Source organism: Typopeltis vanoorti, chromosome 13 (assembly GCF_054136105.1).
Source record: "Typopeltis vanoorti isolate ZY-2024b chromosome 13, IOZ_Tvanoo_1.0, whole genome shotgun sequence".
Classification (NCBI taxonomy): Eukaryota; Metazoa; Arthropoda; class Arachnida; order Uropygi; family Thelyphonidae; genus Typopeltis; species Typopeltis vanoorti.
The window spans coordinates 102,346,393-102,366,195 of record NC_143561.1 but is presented as its reverse complement, the minus strand read 5'-3'; the positions used below and the strand labels follow the sequence as shown (position 1 = coordinate 102,366,195).

The 19,803-nt window shown below is 34.9% G+C and overlaps 1 protein-coding gene across 2 annotated transcripts in view; it reads right to left on the bottom strand.

The window, feature by feature from the left end:
* The window catches only part of LOC150100422 (katanin p60 ATPase-containing subunit A-like 2), a 279,460-nt gene that overhangs the window by 211,720 nt on the left and 47,937 nt on the right, over window positions 1-19,803 (bottom strand). For both annotated transcript variants that reach the window (XR_016549239.1, XM_090402560.1), the window contains exons 5-6: window positions 16,625-16,667; window positions 4,925-5,057 (exon numbers count right to left, since the gene is read on the bottom strand). Coding sequence is in view for 1 of the 2 variants with exons in the window: in XM_090402560.1 (XP_090258686.1) it covers window positions 4,925-5,057; window positions 16,625-16,667 (176 nt within the window). In the remaining variant the exon portion in view is untranslated. The remainder of the gene's footprint in view (window positions 1-4,924; window positions 5,058-16,624; window positions 16,668-19,803) is intronic.

Genomic DNA, 19,803 nt, shown 5'->3' with positions numbered 1-19,803 from the left:
CTCTGGCATAGAACTAATGGGAAAGAAGTTGTTGGAAAAATAAACTCTGATGAAATTCCCTTGTTGATTAAGTATATGAACACTATCTTGTCATCATCAATACATTTTCTCTCAAAATAACAAATTTAAAACATAATGGAAACACCCTTGGTCAGGTCACTGGCACTCAATTGACTATATTATTGTCTGTAGTCATAACGATGTCCTCATAAGAGCCAGTGCTGAACATCGTTGGATTGATTGGTTGCAACACGTTTGAAGTTCCAACAATGTCTCCCAACAAACTAAACTGATCATCCTAAGAATGTTGAGGAGCATTTGCTGGCAAATCTCAGTGATTCTTATTACCTACAAAGAAATGATTCACTGTCAGTCTAAAAAACATTAAGTCTCTGGATAAAAATGTCAGGGAAATCTGGCTTCTGATTGAAAAAAAATCAAAAGCTTCCCAAACATGGCATACGATGCTAAATGCTGTTACTTCTGAAAAATCAGTAGCGGTTGGGATTACAGAAATCTACGAAAATGCCTTTCTGACATTTTCTTCAGGATCTGCCACTGTCTCTGCTCAGCTGAGGGAAAATTTTAAGATCTTCTCAATTGGAACACAAATATCACTGATGAATTTCTCAACAACATTCTCTAAGAGTCAGTAAGGGATGATCTCATTTTGGCTAAGTTGAATATACCATCAAGCAGGTGAAATCCAACAAGGCTGCTGATCATGTTATCCTCGCTGAGATTGTCAAAGAAAGTGTGAAAAACTCAAGCACCAACTTTAGTCTTTTTGTGCAAAGTTGGAACACAGAAGCTATGCTTGCTGACTTTAAAGGGGGTGTCCAGAAAATTCACCAAAAACAATTGATCGAAAGACAATTTACCGTAAGGTAATTTATCAAAAAAACAATTAACTGAATAAACCATAAATCGAAAAATCACAACTCATCAAATGAAAAGTTTGCCAAAAAATGCATTATAAGGCATATTTAAGTGAAGTGTATTTATTAAAAATAACATGTAGTTTTTATTGGATTAGCTTGTGATGCAGTTGAAGCTTAGCAAGGTATCCCCTTTATATATAATAGATGTGTGTGGTAATTTTTCTCTTTCTTTTTTTTTTTTTCTTTTGAGAGATATTCCTTTCAGTCACTATATGTTTTGTGTGTTTTATGTATGGAAAAGATTATGTCAAAAATCTTTATATCAACGTGGATACCTTATCGCATGGAATCCTTGCATTCCTAATTAAAGGCACCTATTACTACTAATTATTATATTAATAGTAGGTATATTATTCCCCTTCATTATCCCTCTCTCATCAACCTCATAGTTGTCTGTAAATGTGTGTGTTCATGAGACTGGTTTGCCTGTTTTCTGATTCTATCATGCGGAGATGATAGGGAAAACCCTATCATCTCCGCATGAGGCCTGTTAACTCACCTTCAGATGAAGGGGACTGATAATAATTATTCGTGTCATACACAGGATTCAAATCCAAGTCTTTCAACTAAAGGGCTTCGTTTATACCGACTAAACTAGGGAGGCTCCATTATTATTACTAATAGTAGTAGTAATAATAATGTATTAGTAGTATTAGTAATAATAGTAGTATGGAATGAATTTTACACCGATTTGGTATTTGAAATTTTTACAAAAATTTGTCCGACTGTTCCAGTTTGCAGTTCAACTATATTCGGGGCTACAAAGGACAACATGCTGAAATTATATATTACAATAACTCTTGGACTTGTGGAATTCTAAGCTGTCTGCATGGTTCAGTTTTAATTCCATCTGAATCACTTTTATTATAACATTTTTGTAAAGTTTCAAAATGATACTAATAAATCCACTCAGGCTAGGTGAAATTTAATGAAATTGTATAATTAAGATCTATATTAAAATTTGTCAGTTCTGATTTCAATCTGATCATTGTTGTGAAAAAATTAGATAGAACGAAATTTGTTGTCTAGAGATAAATCACTATGAACACCATGAAGCAGTATGTATACGTACAAAAAAATTGTTCTAAAATACAACAAAATAATTATTACATCTTAATGACTGCTTACATATTTTTTCTGTATTTTGAGTGGCATTAGTTACTGTTACCAAACACTTTTAAATAATAGTTCACAAGAAAATTACTTTTTAGATGAATTACGAAAGAATTCATCAAATTTGTTCAAAATTCATTGTTAAATTGTTGTTCAATGAATTGTTTATTCAACGAATTGCCATTCAATAAACTGCCTTTTGATTAACTGTTTTCAGTGAATTTTCATGGAAAATTAAAGTGTTAAAGGTGCCCTGATTATGACCATCTTCAAAAATGGTGATGGGGCAGATTGTGGCAATTATGTGATAATTGCATCTCTGTCTGTCTCTACAATCAATTGCTAGAGAGAGAGAGAGATTTTTGCTTTATTATTACTTAATTAACTGACTGCTTTTTCTTACCAAAAACACTCTTCAAGAATTTCAGTGGTTTCAGGCCATCCCACAGAACACTTGGCATGACCTTCACAAAATGCCACTCCATCAAAAATGTTGAGAACATTGCTCACTTTTTACAGCCTTTACAAATCTAACCAAAACTTTTGATTAAATGAAGCTCTCTGAAAAACTAACAAAGGTTGAATGTCCACTAAACAAAATTCACCTATATTTTGAGAATGCTACATAACAAATGTAATAAGCAATGCCAATTTGCGAGACCTTTCCACAATTAAATGTGACATGAAGTAAGGATGAATCTTAGCAAGAATACTCTTTACTTTCACAAGTCTTTACTGTCTCTGTTGCAATAAATATTCATCTCAATTGATGGAAAATTTCCTCCACAAGTCAAAATAACTTACAGAATGGAGGGAAAACATTTTAATGTTTATTTATAGGCTCTGATTAAAAAAAAAAAAAAAAAAAAACATGACTTGAGGAACTCTGGCATACTGATGACAATGTCATTTGCTCTCATTCTGAAACTGAACTTCAGATCATTATTAATATTTTCAAAAAAGCCCACAGAAAAACTGGCCAAAGCATAAATATCAAAAACACAAGTCTTTCACCAAACTACTCCAGACAATTCAGTGCAAACATCTATTATTCATGTGGGTATGGTAAATAAATTTTTAAAAATATGTTTAACTGCTTTCCATTAATAAGAATAAGACTCCCAAATTTTAGGTAAGGAAGACAGTTATTCTGGTTTAAGTTATAAATCTAGTCTGGCACTACACAGACCGGTTTTCCTTAAAATAGCACTGATCTATCACATTGTTGTTTTAAGTTTGAGCAATTTGTTCCATGACAATGATGTGATAGATTAGTGTTATTTTAAGGAAACTGCAGTCAGTGTACAGTCTGTGTTGTGCCAAACCAGATTTTTCAGATTATGTAAGATGTACCTGAGGTGTTTTGTTTTTTTAAACAGATCCTCCTCTTTGTCCAAAGAGAAAGTGTGAGAGAGAGAAAGAGATGACAATACACTAAAAAGTTCCAATTTCATACATTATGAGAATATCTGAATCAAAGATTAATTTAGTTCTCATGTTTTTTTCTATTAATAAACTCTCTTCCTGATTACCCTCCACCAGGGATAAACAGGTACCCCTCTTTCTCTGGCATTTACCAGGTTCAGTGTGATTGCCTTCTCTCTTACATTAGATAAACAGGATGTTCCATTGAGATAAGAATGCAGGAACACCAATCTTACTCATTCATAAAAAAAGTCTGAAAAATCTAGTGTGGCACAACATAAAATGGACATTAACCCCAGCATCTTCTGGTGCAGGACTCATATGTAACATTAGTGTCATTTTACATTTGAGCAAATGTTCAAAGGGAGTGCTAAAGCATTAGTATACCACCCTACTTTAAACTGGAATGATTCTTTCCTTAGCAAAAATGTGGAATAGTCTTATCCTTATTAATGGCAAGCATTAAAAAAAAATTAATGACAATTTTTATTTCATACCTTATCGTTTATCATATGGTATCACTCCAGCATATGACTCATATCTATTGAAAGGAAAAAATCCATTGCTGTTGTTTGTGAGGTAGAGCCTCGTGAACTGCTTTCTCGATGATGATCTGTTAGTTTCAGATCCTAATATTTGCATTAATAAAGTGTTACTAAATGTCATGTGTCTTACATGTTTCCAGAGATCTTAAATTGAAGTGGAAGGATTTGATATAAAAAATGTAGAACAATTCACATATTTGGGAAGTAAAATGACATATGATTTGGACTGTAAAAAAGAAATAAAGATCACGATTGCAAATGGAAGAACAAATCTGAAGGCCATGGATAAGATCTGGAAAAGTAAAGTGATCAGCCTGCAAGCAAAACTAAGAGTGCTGGAAACATGCATCTTTAATGGTGTACTGTATGGATCTGAAACGTGGGTGATAAATAAGTAATTAAGAAAAAGAATTTCGGAATTTGAAAGAACTTGTTACAGGAAGATTCTAAGAATAGGATGGGTACAAAAAATTACAAATGAAGAGCTCTATTGGAAAATACAACCAAAGAAGAATCTAATGCAGAAGACAGAAGCTGCAATTATTTGGACAAATCTGCAGAATGTGAAAGTGAATGAGGACCGAAAGATAAAGACATTCATGTTTGGTATTATGGATGGTGTAAACAGAAGAGGTAGACCATACAGAGAATGTATAGATGACATAAAGGACTGGTATGGAATGGGTGTACAGAAACTGTGCACTGGACAAAGAAAGGTGGAAAAAGATAGTGAAGGAGGCATTAGACACCAACGGGCAGTGAACCCATGGTTCGTATTAGAAACTTGTATTAAAGTATTAAAAACTTGTTTAACTTAAATAAATGAACATTAAAAGTGGCAAATGTGTGCCGTTTCTCTTGCTATGATTTTTACTTATAAAAAAAAAAAAATCCTCTAACCTGTTGTAATAGGGAAGATTTATTTTGGCCCACTGCAGCAGAAATGGGATGATCTGCATCATTATGTTGAAGCTGTTGCACTTTCCCAGAAATGAGAGTAGAATTTAAGAAATTATTCCGCTGTGATTTTAATCTACAAAGATTTTTTTTTAAAATATATGAACTTTATTTTTATTTTATTTTTAACTTATTACCTAAGATATAAAACTTCCAGTAAATTTTAAAAGTTGCACAACAAATAACAATAATGGAAAATACTATGGTAACCTCAAAACTCTCTACTTCATGTATAGAGTTTTGAAGACTTGTCACATGTCCCAATTAATTACAATAGATTGCAAACTTGATTAAAAAACATGATGCATAACCACCCAGAATTTCAGTATGATTACCATTCTAATAAATCTAATTAAGTCTTTCAACAGTACTATTTTTTCAAAGAATAGTTACTGAAATAATAAATAAAGGTGTTTCTCTAGAACACCTTTCATGGACATTCCTAACATAACTGATATTCATCTCAAATACCACTCATAAATGTCATTTAATATTTAGGCACTACTATGTATAAAGTCAATTAAAAATAATAATAATAATGGTAACATTCACAAATAAGTATATTATTATCATTAACAACAGACCTCCATGGAGTCAAAAGACTCATTATAGGATGAGTCTTTTGACTCCATGAGTCAAAAGACTCCAATCAAACCATGCTTTAAACTTATTCAACGTATCTGCATTCACCACAATGTCAGGCAACGCATTCCACTAACCAACCACTCTCCATGCAAAAAACCTATTCCTTATGCTCATGCTCATACTTTCCTTATACAATTTCCAGAAATGTCCCTTTGTTCTCCCCTCTCCCCATTCTACAAAAAATTTCTTCCACATTAACCCAGTAACAACCCTTTACCAAGTTAAATGTCTCAATCGTACCTCCTCTCTTCCACCTATTCAGAAGGCATTACAAACTGCATTCCTTCAATCTATACTCATATCCCACATCCCAAAGACCAATTATGATCTTTGTCTTCTCTGACCCTTTCCAACATATCCTCATCACCACAAAAGTCACAATAATCCATACTAGGCCTGATCAATGGCATGTATAAGGGAACTACAATGACTTTATTTCTACAAGTTTAAGTCCTCTGCATCATTGCCATAATCTGATGTGATGTCTTCATAACTTGTGAAATGTAACCTCTGAACTTCAGATTCTTGTCAACTCCACTCGAATGTCTCTTATCTCCTCAACTTCCTCCAATTTCCCCACCAAGTGTATACTTTGCATCCCGTTGTTGCTTGCCAAATTTCAGAACCTTATACTTGGCAACATTCTGTTGCCCACTCATACAATCCATTCAAGTCCTCCTGTAAGGTCAAAACATTTGCTTCATTCCTCATCCCCTCCCATTGCATCATCTGCAAACATCATCTGCAAACAGTTGATGTTTGCAGATGATGCAAAATCCAATATCATTAATATAGAAATTAAATAATGATGGTCAGAAAACCAACCCTGTGGCACCACTAGTTACTTTCCTCTTTAAAGATGTAGTACCCCTCCCCATACACAACTTACTGATACCTATTTGATAGACATTCACCTATCCAACTCACTAGTCTATCATCCAATCCCATCTGTTTTAGTTTAGTGACCAACTTGTGGTGTGGCAATCTATCAAAAGCTTTTGCAAAATCTAAATAAACCACTGTATGTGCATCTGCCTTGTCCAATACATTCATCACCTTGTTTTATAAACTTGCACATAAGCAAGTTTATAAAAAACAAACCCATGTTGACAAGCACAAAGAATATCACTGTTTATCAACCCATTTTTGATCCTATTGCTCACCAACCTCTTCAATACATTAACTACAACTCCAGATATAGAGATAGGCATATAATTTGTTGCCTTAGCCTTATCACCACCTTTGTGAAATGGAATAATTTTGCATTCCGTCCACTCCTTTGGGACTTGTGCAGTTGCAACTCTCGTTAAACAGATAGGCCATGATGCTAACTCATTGGAATATTTCATTAAGACACGTGTGATATGTCATCAAGTCCTACTGCCTGATTGCCATCTAACTCTTCATATACCTCTCAATTGCTCTCCATTAAGTCTTCTCTAATTTTATTCTCTACACTTCAGCTTCTGATTTCACACTGAGAATGAACTGCTCACTGAACACCTTGACTATGTCCTCTGAACAGTTAACAACCTCCCACTTAAATCTATTAACAGCATCTTACCATAATCATTCTTCCTTCTACTTGCCACATATTGAAAAAATTCACGAGAGTTGTTCTTGGCCTGATATACCAATTTCTGCTCATACTGCACTTTTGTTGTCCTTACCAACTGAGTCACTCTCCTGGCCTGCTCTTTATACTCTTCATGTAACTGATTATTACCATTATTCATCTTGTGTTACCTCCAAAGTACTTCAATTTTAAACCTACCTTATTCAGCCTTTTGAGACATTCACACACTGATACTGTTATGTATTTCTTTGTCAGTTCTCAAGCAGCATTTATACCCTTACCACTCAACTCCTCATTTCATGGTATAGCTCCAAACTGTCTCCTAAGCTTGACATAATCACCAGCCTTGTAGTTCCACATATATCCTTCCTCACAGAAGTCTGCATATGTGATCACTTCATGATCACTCTCAATTACATCCACTGATAAAATTATCAGATTTAAAACTCTTGATCCTGCCTGCGATAGTCTCTCAAGAATGCGAGAAATTCATTTTCCTTATTCCCAATTACTATTCTCTTCATTCCAATCTATACCACCATAATTAAAATCACCCTTAAAATATACTTCTTCATCACCATCCTCCCATACCCCCCCCCCAACATCCAACTAAATATTTCTTCCTATCAACCTCCACCTCACACCACACTGCCTCAAAACCACTGCCACCATTTCCCTCTTTCATGTCTACCTTTTGTGGACGTAATTTCACTACTATCATCAGCACTCCACCTCTCTTCTTGTCCTTTCTATCATCACAAAAAATCCAGTATCCTTCCATTTCTATTCCTGTTAGGATATCATCTTCATTCAACCATGCTTCATTTATTCTAATGATTTTGGGGTGAATAAACTCAATCAGCAAAACTATTTCATCTTCCTTATATGTAATACTTCTGGCATTAGTAAATAAACACAGCAGTTCACTTTTGGGTGGTCTATAACTAGTCCTACCCAAGCAACCTGTTGGTTGTGTTTTTCCCACCACACCTGCTATTGCTCAATCATCTTTATCACTGCTTCTTCTCACTCATACCCCGACTTGCACCCCTCGATCTATTCCATTTCGATGCTGATCATCCTCATACATACATTCACTACTACTCCCAACATTCACTCTCCATATGCTATATCTCCCTGTCCACCTGGGCTTCTCCAATTTCCCTGTTCAATTCCTATTATCTCTCTTCATTTCTCACACTACTACTGTTTCCATTGCCAAGCACTTCAGTCTCTTCTGTACCACTCTCCTGTTCTTTTGCTTCACACCTTACTTCTGATCTCTTACTTGCATCACACACTGCACTTCCATCTAGCAACAGTTTCTCCAGTGCCCTCACTCCAAAGCCATTCAAATGCAATCCCATCATGTCTGTATAATTCCATTCTTTCCTCAAATACATGCCATACATCTACAAACTGCACTCCCTTCTCCTCACACAGTTCTGCCAGCATGCCATTCATGATTCTGGCTCTACATCTCAATTAATCATTGTCATAACTTGGCAGCACACTGAAAACCTTTCCCGCTGTACTGTTATCCTTCACTCTCCTTAATACCTCATGATATCTGCACTTACATTCTCCTATGTCCACATAGATCATTTGTCCCTACAACCACCACTAATTCTTTCCTTGAGTTCTCCTTAATGGTCAGAGCATGAATTATCTTGCTCATTCTTCCTCCTGGATAGCAGACTTTATGGACACTCTCATTTGCCAATCTCCTAACAATGGAATCACCATACACTGCTATTCTCAAATCACTAATCTCCTCTTTTACCCTTTTTTCTTTCATTCTATTCTTTTGCACACTCATTTGTTTCCAATAAATATCTAATATCACTCTACACATTCCTCATTTCATTTAGAATAGCTGTTTCATCAAATCTTGCATTCCGACAATTTCACTCTCTATCCAATTGTGTATGACAAGAAGCAAACTGACTTAAGTAGTCTAGAATCTATCACGACTCTAAGAAACATACTCTAGACCCTCTTTCTGAGGTACATTTGTGAAGATGAAAAAGTTTTGCATTACCTTCTGAAGTGTTTCTTTTTTCATTGAAAACAATAATTTGAATAAAATAATCCTCTTGAAAAAAGAAAAAAAGGATTCAAACACACTTTTCTTCCCCTTTAGATTATAGGAACTAGGTGGAGACAAAGAAATTCACTTTTCTGACTGATGAGGTGATGCTGAAAAATTACTTAAATCTACTTTCAAAATTCTCATTTTCAATTCTTCTTGAACAACATTTACTGTCATTCTGCACTAAGCCTCTTCAAACCTATCAATTACAATGTTATAAATCATCGCAACAGACTAATCAATAAATAATAATCATCCTAAATCTATGCTGCTTTGGCAACTTAATGATCATAGTACTGCCAGGCTAATGTTGAAAAGACTAAAATTTGGTAATAATTCAGATATAATATGGAGGACAGAGTAAAATCAGTGTTCCAGTTTCATTCATGAATTTTGATACAGACATCATCAAAAATTATAATAAATTTAGTTTAATCCTTTATCCAAGTGTGAGCAAACAAAGTTTGCACCTGAAAATATCTTCAGGACTGGGGTAAGGTAGTACAACACTGGGCAACTCGTAGCAAAAGTGGACCAAGCTAACATCACTCCTATCTCAGTATCTCCCATAATGCAAAACACATCTCCTTGTAGATATGTTTAATGTTATGCATTAAGGGAAGGACCACTACCCAGACTAGTTTCGACCTTTATTGGGGTCTCTTCAGTGGGAGCCAGGCCCAGAAGTGGAGATACCAGGCAGAAGCAATGGCGAGGTCATCTTTACCTATAGGAGTTGCCACCTTTTTATTAAATTACCCTGGATTTAGACTTTCAACATCATTTAACTTTCAACATCATCAAAATGCATCATCATAATAATCATCAAAACTTAATCCTTTGTAAATAAAACAAGCACAGAAACTTAGGACCTACCAAAGAGCAATGGAAAGAAGTGCTGGAAATTAAAAGAATACAGAAGGTAAAAAATGCTAATATCAGACAGATCAAAAATATTGTTAATACTATGCACAAAGCTACAGAGGTATTTCTCTACTGAGTGAGTATTCCTGGTAAGGATTTATGCAAGTATACTTGAGAAACGGTTGAGAAGGATTTTGGAAGGGCTTAGCGAAGAACAAACTGGATTCAGGCCAAATAGAGGCTGTCAGGATCAGAACAAATAGCTGAGAAATCATGGGATATAACAAAGATCTGCATTTAGTTTTGTAGATCTGGAAAAGGTATTCAAAACGCTACAGTTGTATGGTGTCAATGGGACATTATATCAAGCAATACTTAGAAGAAACACACGTATAAACCACAGTGAAAATTATTTAATTGTAAATATTTCATCCTAATTATTTTAGGACATCATCAGTACAGTATTTAAACAAAAATTAGGAATAACATACAGTTAGGGCGATGATTACAATAGAATCTCATGAAAACGTGCATAATGTGCTAAAGTAGTACAAAAAAAAAAAAAAAAACGTTAATTATTTAACACAGTTTTGTATGATAATTTCCCTTACTTTAGGAATAGTAAGAACGTCGTTGCGGTTTAGGTTTGGTCTGTGTGTAGTAGGGCTTCAGAACTTTCTTTGTATAAACGTTCATGTTTAAATATAGATCTATGTAAAAGTTTAGCCTTTTCCCAATGGATCCTATGGTTTGGATTTTTAATTCCGTGTTGAGAGAGGCCAGATTTCTGCGGTTTAAGAAGACGAATGTGGTCTTGATGTTCCGAGATGCGTTTCTGAACAGACCTACCTGACTGTCCAAAGTAAGATAATTTACATGAGCATGGAATCTCATAAACACCAGGTAACATCAAGGGTGAGAATTTGTCCTTAGGAGAAGGTAATAAGTTGTAAATTTGGTTGATAGGTTTGTAAGTAGTGGAAAAATTGTATTTCTTCATAATTTTAGAAAGACGTTCTGAGATGCCTTTAACGTAAGGTATGGGAATCCTATGCACTTCTTCCTGTCTGGTTTGATGCATGCAGAAGTGACTGATGATTTTTTGAGTTGTTTTGGGATTATATCCATTTAGGATGGCTGTATTTTTGATAACTTCTAATTCCTGGTTTAAAGATTCTTCAGAGGAGCAGAATTTAATCCCAAAACAACTCAAAAAATCATCAGTCACTTCTGCATACATCAAACCAGACAGGAAGAAGTGCATACGATTCCCATACCTTACGTTAAAGGCATCTCAGAACGTCTTTCTAAAATTATGAAGAAATACAATTTTTCCACTACTTACAAACCTATCAACCAAATTTACAACTTATTACCTTCTCCTAAGGACAAATTCTCACCCTTGATGTTACCTGGTGTTTATGAGATTCCATGCTCATGTAAATTATCTTACTTTGGACAGTCAGGTAGGTCTGTTCAGAAACGCATCTCGGAACATCAAGACCACATTCGTCTTCTTAAACCGCAGAAATCTGGCCTCTCTCAACACGGAATTAAAAATCCAAACCATAGGATCCATTGGGAAAAGGCTAAACTTTTACATAGATCTATATTTAAACATGAACGTTTATACAAAGAAAGTTCTGAAGCCCTACTACACAGACCAAACCTAAACCGCAACGACGTTCTTACTATTCCTAAAGTATGGGAAATTATCATACAAAACTGTGTTAAATAATTAACGTTTTTTTTTTGGTACTACTTTAGCACGTTATGCACGTTTTCATGAGATTCTATTGTAATCATCGCCCTAACTGTATGTTATTCCTAATTTTTGTTTAAATACTGTACTGATGATGTCCTAAGATACTTAGGATGAAATATTTACAATTAAATAATTTTCACTGTGGTTTATACGTGTGTTTTTTCTAATTATGAACGCACCACAGGTTTCGTTATTTAAAAAAAAAACAAGCAATACTTGGTTTTTATCTGAGTTGTAAGTCATTAGTTAGAATTAAAGGAAGTACAGAAAAATGGCTTAATGTTAAATCTGGTGTCAGACAAGGATGTACATTATCTCCTCTGTTATTCATTATCTATATGGATCACATTATGAAGAAAAGTGGTATTAAACCTGATATCAAAATTGGAGATGTTAATCTCAGCTCTTTGCTTTATGCAGATAATATTATACGTCTAAATAAATCTGCTACAAGCCTGCAAGATTCCCTGATTAAATTGATTAACTATTGTAATAGATATGGTATGAAGGTCGGCAATAACAAGACAAAGACAATGAAAATAGGCAGAAGCATTGAAAATATCAACTGCATTGTGAATGGAGAACCTATGGAACAAGTAAAACATTTCAGCTACTTAGATACAATTTTTAATGAAGATGGTAAATTAAATATGGAAATAGACAACAGAATCAACAAAGCTGGTATGGAAAGAAGTCAACTGAATGAATTTATATGGAATAAGAGAGAAATTAGTCAAAACACTAAATTAGCTGTATACAAGACAGTGTTCAAACACTTGACCAAAGACTAGAGACCACCGACATGAGAGTCCTGAGAAAGATTAGAGGTGTGAACTGATGGCATCAGTGGCAATATCATATTAAAAACAAGGATATTAGGAAAGAGCTTAACATTTTAGCATCCAGGAATGTGTTAGCAAAGCTAATCTCAGGTAGTATGGTCACTTAAACAAAATGGGAGAGAAAAGATTAGCAAAACAAGTGTTCACTGCCAGGTTGGCAGGAAAAAGACCCAGAGGAAGACCAGGATATAGGTGGATTGATACCTATATCCTGGTAAAATGCCTTAGAAGATAGAAATATAAGATCTGATATTTCAGATCTTATAGTTGGAGACTTGACAGCTAACAGATTGATTTGGAGGAAAATTGTAAATAGGAAGTTAGTAATGATGTACGTTTCATGTAGTACTATCATATCCTGTACACTTCCTTAGGATACATGTCAGGAATTTGGTGATGATGTATGCACAAAGCTAAATAAGTTAAGTGAAAATGAGCTGGGTATGTAGTCAGCATGACCGATGGATAACCATTACTACAGTCTAGATTCCCAGAGAGAGCATGTGATCTAAAGAAAGAGAAAGGAGATCTAGAGAAAGAGAGACCCTGCAGCTGCAACTGTTCATAATATGGCCAAACAGATAGGACAGCCAACATGCGTATATCAGAGCACCAGGATACATCCGCTTCCACCATTATGGCTGCTCAGGATTAGCAGACCATGCCCTAGATACTTGGCAACCCAGCACAGGATCCATTGGAAAAAAAGCCACCTCTCCACTGAAGCAAATTTAAATTTGAGGAGGAGCTTTTCCTCAAATCTGCTGCAGCTCTTATCAACTATTCTCTAAACAAATATGGTTGTTTCAAACTGCCTCTCACATGGGAAACCCTCCTCAGCAGACAGTTAGCCCAACAGCCAAGAACACACAACCAAAACCAACAGATGGTGTAATTATAGGACTTTATATCATCCTGTATCTCTCTCTTGTTCCTGAAGTGTGTCTGCATGTGCATGCATGGTTAATACCAGTATATCAATCCCTGAAGATGCCAAAATATAGGAAGTAATAATTAAATATGTTTAGTTAGGTCTACATTGTCAATTTCCTTAAACAACATGCCAGTGAATATATGAGAGAGAGAGAGAGAAATAGAAAAGAAAAACTGGGATGTGGAGAAATTCTCCCAGCTTAGCAAAGATATGTAATAGATTGATAACTTCTCTTTTTCCATCATCTATGTGGATGATGATGAGGTACAATAAACTCTTTCCACTTCTGTTTGTCCCTAGAGAGTCTGAACAATTCTGTCCAGTTTGGTGTTGCTTGTCGTGATTTGGTTTTCAGGTCCTCTTTTATTTTGTCTATCCATCTAATTCTGGGCCACCCTTTGGATCTTTTACCTTCCATTTGTATAGAGGGCTTTAGTTGGTACTCCAAGTAATCTTCTTAGCCAACCCATTTCAGTAGTTAATAACTTTTTTCTCTTTAACTTTTTTGAGATTCCAGCATTCACTTCTATAGAGAAGTATTGAGAGAATCATTGTGTCATAGATTCTTACTTTCATTACTTGTTTGATGTCGCTTAACTTTCATGTTTTATTTAGTTGTCTAAAAGTTGAGGATGCCTAACTGATTCATTGATAACTACAATACATAAACCTACACATACATAACAGAAAGAATTTTAAAACAGTCATTACTATTATTATTGTTGCATGACACCTTCAAGGAGTCCAAGCACTGATTGTGGGAGGACACTCCACTCTACCCTGCTACACACATCTTTCCATCTTCCCCTACTACTTAATTTTCACACCTACCCTACTACCGTGAATGCCATCATCACCACTAACAACAGTATTTCTTGTTTGTAAATTGCATATGTTTTTATGGCAGATTTTCCTGTACACAGGATAAAAAACCTGAGTTTCTGGGAGGAAAAAACTCTGCTACCTCCATGTGAGATCAGCTAACTCACCTTCAATTGAAAAATCCCATATAAAGATTCCTCTCATCAGGAGAATCGAATCAAAGGGTGCAATGTGCCATTGTGATGAGAATGCTTAGGTGGATGTGCGGTGTGGCCAGAAAGGACCATCTGAGAAATGATTATGTAAGGAGAACGGTGAAAGTTAAAAACTTAGGAGCAAAGATACAGGAGGCAAAGTTGAGATGGTTTGGTCATGTGATGAGGAGGGAGGAAGAGTATGTGGGAAGAAAGGTCATGCAGATGGATGTGCAGGGGAAGAGGAAGCGTGGACGGCTACAGCCCAAGACAGGAGGTTGTGGAGGAGACTCACCACAAACAGCAACCCTACTTAAGTGGGAAAAGCTGCAGAAGAAGAATAAGAAGAAGAAGTTCTCATAGGAATCACTTACATGGGAAAGAGATCTATCATCTGTCACTTCCTAAATTCAACAACTGTGGTGTCAGAGTACTTGACCAAAATCATGAAAAGTGATCTCATCAGAAAAGAAATATGATAGAAATGCACTATCATCATCTATCTGTGATTACATTTCAAATGAGTTTGTTATTTGCTTGTAACATTTATATCAATAGAATCTTATATGCTCCAAGCCTACAAGAGAACTCAAGCCAGTTGTCAGTCTTTTTGTGCACAATATTCTGTTTATACTTCCAATCAGTGAAAGTATAAACAGAATCAGTACAACCATGGCAGGCCAGCTATACAATATACAAACTTTATATCATACAGCAGACTATACAGTTTGCAGCTTGACTGACAAATTTAAGGGACTGCATTGAAAAGTTTATCCACTACTTACTTACTTTCTTCCTTTACACAGAAGAAAAAAAAATTTGCAACAACTGCTTATGCAGTACCACTCTATTATGTCAATTGGGTGGATTCTTCTTTTAAGGTTACACGGTGATCAGCAGTCATATTTGTGAATTTAGAGACACAAAACACGTGTTGAAATGATTATTTTACTTATTATTAATAAAATAGCACTTGACGTTTCGACCCCTGTATTGAGGTCATCATCAGAAAGATACATGTGTATAGGAATTTACCTTTATAGAGTGCAAGAGCATGTAGCTTGGTTTCCTATACACATGTATCTTTCTGATGACCTCAATACAGGGGATGAAACGTCGATTGTTATTTTATTAATAATAAGTAAAATAATCATTTTAACATGTGTGTTGTTTTGTGTCCCTAAATTCACAAATATGAATGGATGGATCTTGTCTGTATTTCTTACTAAATTTCCTAAATTACACAGTGACCAGAACACTGAATCCCATAAGCTAAAAACACAACTGTCCTTTCACTATGAATAGTACAAATTTGATATTCAGTGATATGCATGCACAATGCAGTAGGTAAGAATGTTTGCTATAATAGTAGCAAACATTAATACTAAAGTTTCTGCATGTACAAGCAAACATCTATGATTCTTATCAGGGTTAGTTTATCAAACATAGTCAACTCTCACTACAGAGAATTCATAAGGACCACAGGAATAGTTTATTAGTGAATTTTCTTTAGACCAGCTTATGCTTATCGAGGCACTGATCAGGATTCAGTACTTTGTTACAGTGAGTTTGTTATGGTGTCTGTAACAGTGAGAGTTGATTGCACATAATTTTGCAACTGGTTATGCATCTACTAGACACTGTGTATAGGATAATATCAATGGTTGTAAAGCTAGACCTTAATAGTAGTACAATATGAAAATAATAGATCAAACTTTTATTTTAACTGTCTAAACTTCTATTTGCACACTGCTCATCGTACAACATCTTTCCTACTAAAATCATAGGAAATAAATTCTCTATAAATTGAGAATTTACTACTAAAATTGAAAATGGAATACTATAAAAGCATTTGTACAAAAAAAAACAAAAAACTTTTTTAATATATGAGGTATATGAATAATCATACTTTCTTGGGGTAATTTTCTTCTTTTGCTGATTATCTCTTGGATCTAGAAAGTAACAAAATTATACAGCTATTTCTCCATAATAATATTTTATTATTCCATAAATATGTAAATAAATACTGACAAATTAACAATGACTAGGTAATAGGGAAATATATGCCTAACAAAGTTATTTTTCTCAAACTAAATGCTTAAAAGCAAAATAAATGCTAATGCTTGTGTTAAGGTTTAACTGACTGTTAAGCAATGAAAAGCATTCATTGATTTATTAATATAAAGAATAAATGTCAAACAAATACTACTGTTGCAATTAATTGAAATCCCACTAAAATCAAAAGAAAGCAATGAAGCTTGTTTTTTTTAACAATCTACTTGAAAACAGTTGAAACTGTTGGAATACAAAAGTAATATTTTTTGAAATTTTCACAAAATATTTTAAATAAATCCATAAAATGTCCATGATGACCTGAATGGATAAGTGGATAGCATATCGATTCACCAACCAACAGGCTGTGAGTTTGACTCTGAGTCCAAGCATACGAAGGTGGTCTGTAAAGTTCTCGGCCTAACAATGAAAAAATAAATTTATAATTTCAAAATAATTTTATTTTTCAACATAATCTCCCTTAAGACTAATACATTTATTCCAGCAATGCTCCAGCACCATTATCCTCTCCCTATAGTGGTTCTCAGTAAGATCTGCAAAATACTCGTCTACAGTTGCAATCACCTCTTGATTTGAAGAAAAACGCTGACCAGCGAGGAATAGTTTTAGTTTTGAGAAGAGACAGAAGTCAGAGGGAGCCAAATCTGGAGAGTAGGGTGGATGTTCCAACAATTCATAGTGCAGATCCCTTAATTTTCCCATTGCCAAAACACGTTTGTGGGCAGCTGAATTGCCCTGATGAAAGATGATTTTTTTTCTTCTGCAAACCAGGTCTTTTCTCATGAATGTTTTCGTCTAGTCTGATTAAAAGATTAGAATAATATTCCCCAGTTATTGTTTTACCCTTTTCAAGATAATTAATAAACAAAATGCCTTTAGCATCCCAAAACACCGATGCCGTGACCTTTCCTGTTGATGGAATCTTCTTTGGCGCTGAACAACCGGCTTCTGTCCACTGTTTTGACTGCTGTTTGGATTCTGGTGTGTAATAGTGAATCCAAGTCTCATCCATAGTAATAAATCGATGCACAAAATCAGTTTTATTCTTTAAAACGCTCCAAGCACTGTTTAGAGATTTTCATGCGCGTGCGTTTTTGATCTGCTGTGAGCAAGTGAGGCACCCATCTTGTGCAAAGCTTTTTCATTTACAATTCTTCATGCAAAATGCATCCTACATGTTCTTTTGAAATGCCTATAGTCTCAGCAATTTCACGCACTTTGACTCGCCGGTCATCCAATACCATATTGTGCACTTGATCAATGATTTCTGATGTTGTTACACTTTTTGGATGTCCTTCACGTGGATCATCTTCAAGGCTGGTATGGCCACATTTAAACTCAGCAGCCCATTTCTTAATTGCCAAAAATGAAAGAGAAGAGTGCCCATAAACTTTTATGAACTTCGAAGGAATTTCTTTTGGCATTAAACTTTCTTTTACAAAGAATTTTATAATAACTGCACGATACTCAATTTTATCCATTTCAAGGGATACAGACAACACTTTTGCTTCCAACAACTGTATAAAACAAACTACTTGATAGAATAACTTGCAATTTCACATGGATGCTTATGACAGATGTACCAACTTAGAAAAAATAAATAAAAAATTGTGCCAATAGTGTTACCATCTATGATCGAGGCTGAGAACTTTTCAGACCACCCTTGTAGATGCTTATGAATGCCTTTAGGTAGTAGATGAACTCTAATGGCTGCTGTGAGACTACCAACACTACTACCCTGCTTATTTGAGGCCTGAAGTGGCTTGAAATAGTTCAATGTTTGGTCTGTATACCAGGGATTCCAAACTATCTAATGTACTCCGATAAAGAGCCAAGAGGCTATTTTTCCGGCAGCGTAAATTAAGTTAAGGGGATAATAAATCCCTCATTATTTTAAAGCCGGATATGAAACTGATGAGACCTCAATAAAGGTTGAAGCCGGTCTGGGTAGTGACCTCTCCTCATAATGTAAAACAGTAATACATCTCCTAGGAGCTGAGTTTTACATTATGAGAAAATATTAAGGATAGTGATGGAGTTTGCTCCACCTTTGACACGAGTTGCCATAGTGTTGTACTACCCAAGTGATGACTTACGCTTGGACTCGCCAATAGTTCTTCGGCATGAAACTCTTAGATTTCGATCTCAGAGTTTTGTATCCGGCTTTAAAATAATGAGGGATTTGTTATTCCCTTAACTTACTTTATCTAATGTACTATAAGTGCATCAGATACACAATTCTAATGTACTATAAGTTTAAAATCCTTTTTGTAGGAAGAATTCCCATTAAAAAAAGGAGAGAGAAAAGAAATATCAATTTCCTATATATTATGTAATCAGATTTTATAATGGTGCACTTATTATTTTTTCTTTTAATGAAGCAAACCTATATAATAGATCTGAACTAATCTCATGCATGCATGATGAGACAGCATGCAGTGATCAAGTTTCTAACTAAAGTAAATAGTCCACTGACTGCCATTCATTACTGAATGACAGTTCCTAGTGCTAGGTGCATGAACAACACCAGTACTGTTCAACGTTAGGATCAATATATCCAAAATGAAAATCTTGGATCAACGTTAAGTTGGAACACTATGTTATAACATTGTAAAACTTTTAGGGTATATATATTTAAATAGTTTGTCCTGACATACAGAAAATTTCCTCAAACATAAATGATATCATAGAAGTGCAAAAGCTACAGAAACTCATCACCTTGATTTGGTGGTACTTATTCTTCTATTTCTAAGCTTCCTTAATAACCTACAAAAAATTTGTACCACTTTGAGGATATTTATCTTCTACCTAATTTCCAAAATCTCCTCAGGAATGTGCTTAGCCACTTTTTTTTCTTTTAACAAGTAATTATTTTTCCTACGTTTTTTTGCTATATTTCCAAAAAAAAAAAAGACATGCTAATTTACTAACCAGAAACTTTCGTGGACTGCCTCTTTGACTTCTGTTACCACCACAGAGTTATTTTCCTATCTTGACAGAAAACTTCAACATGTG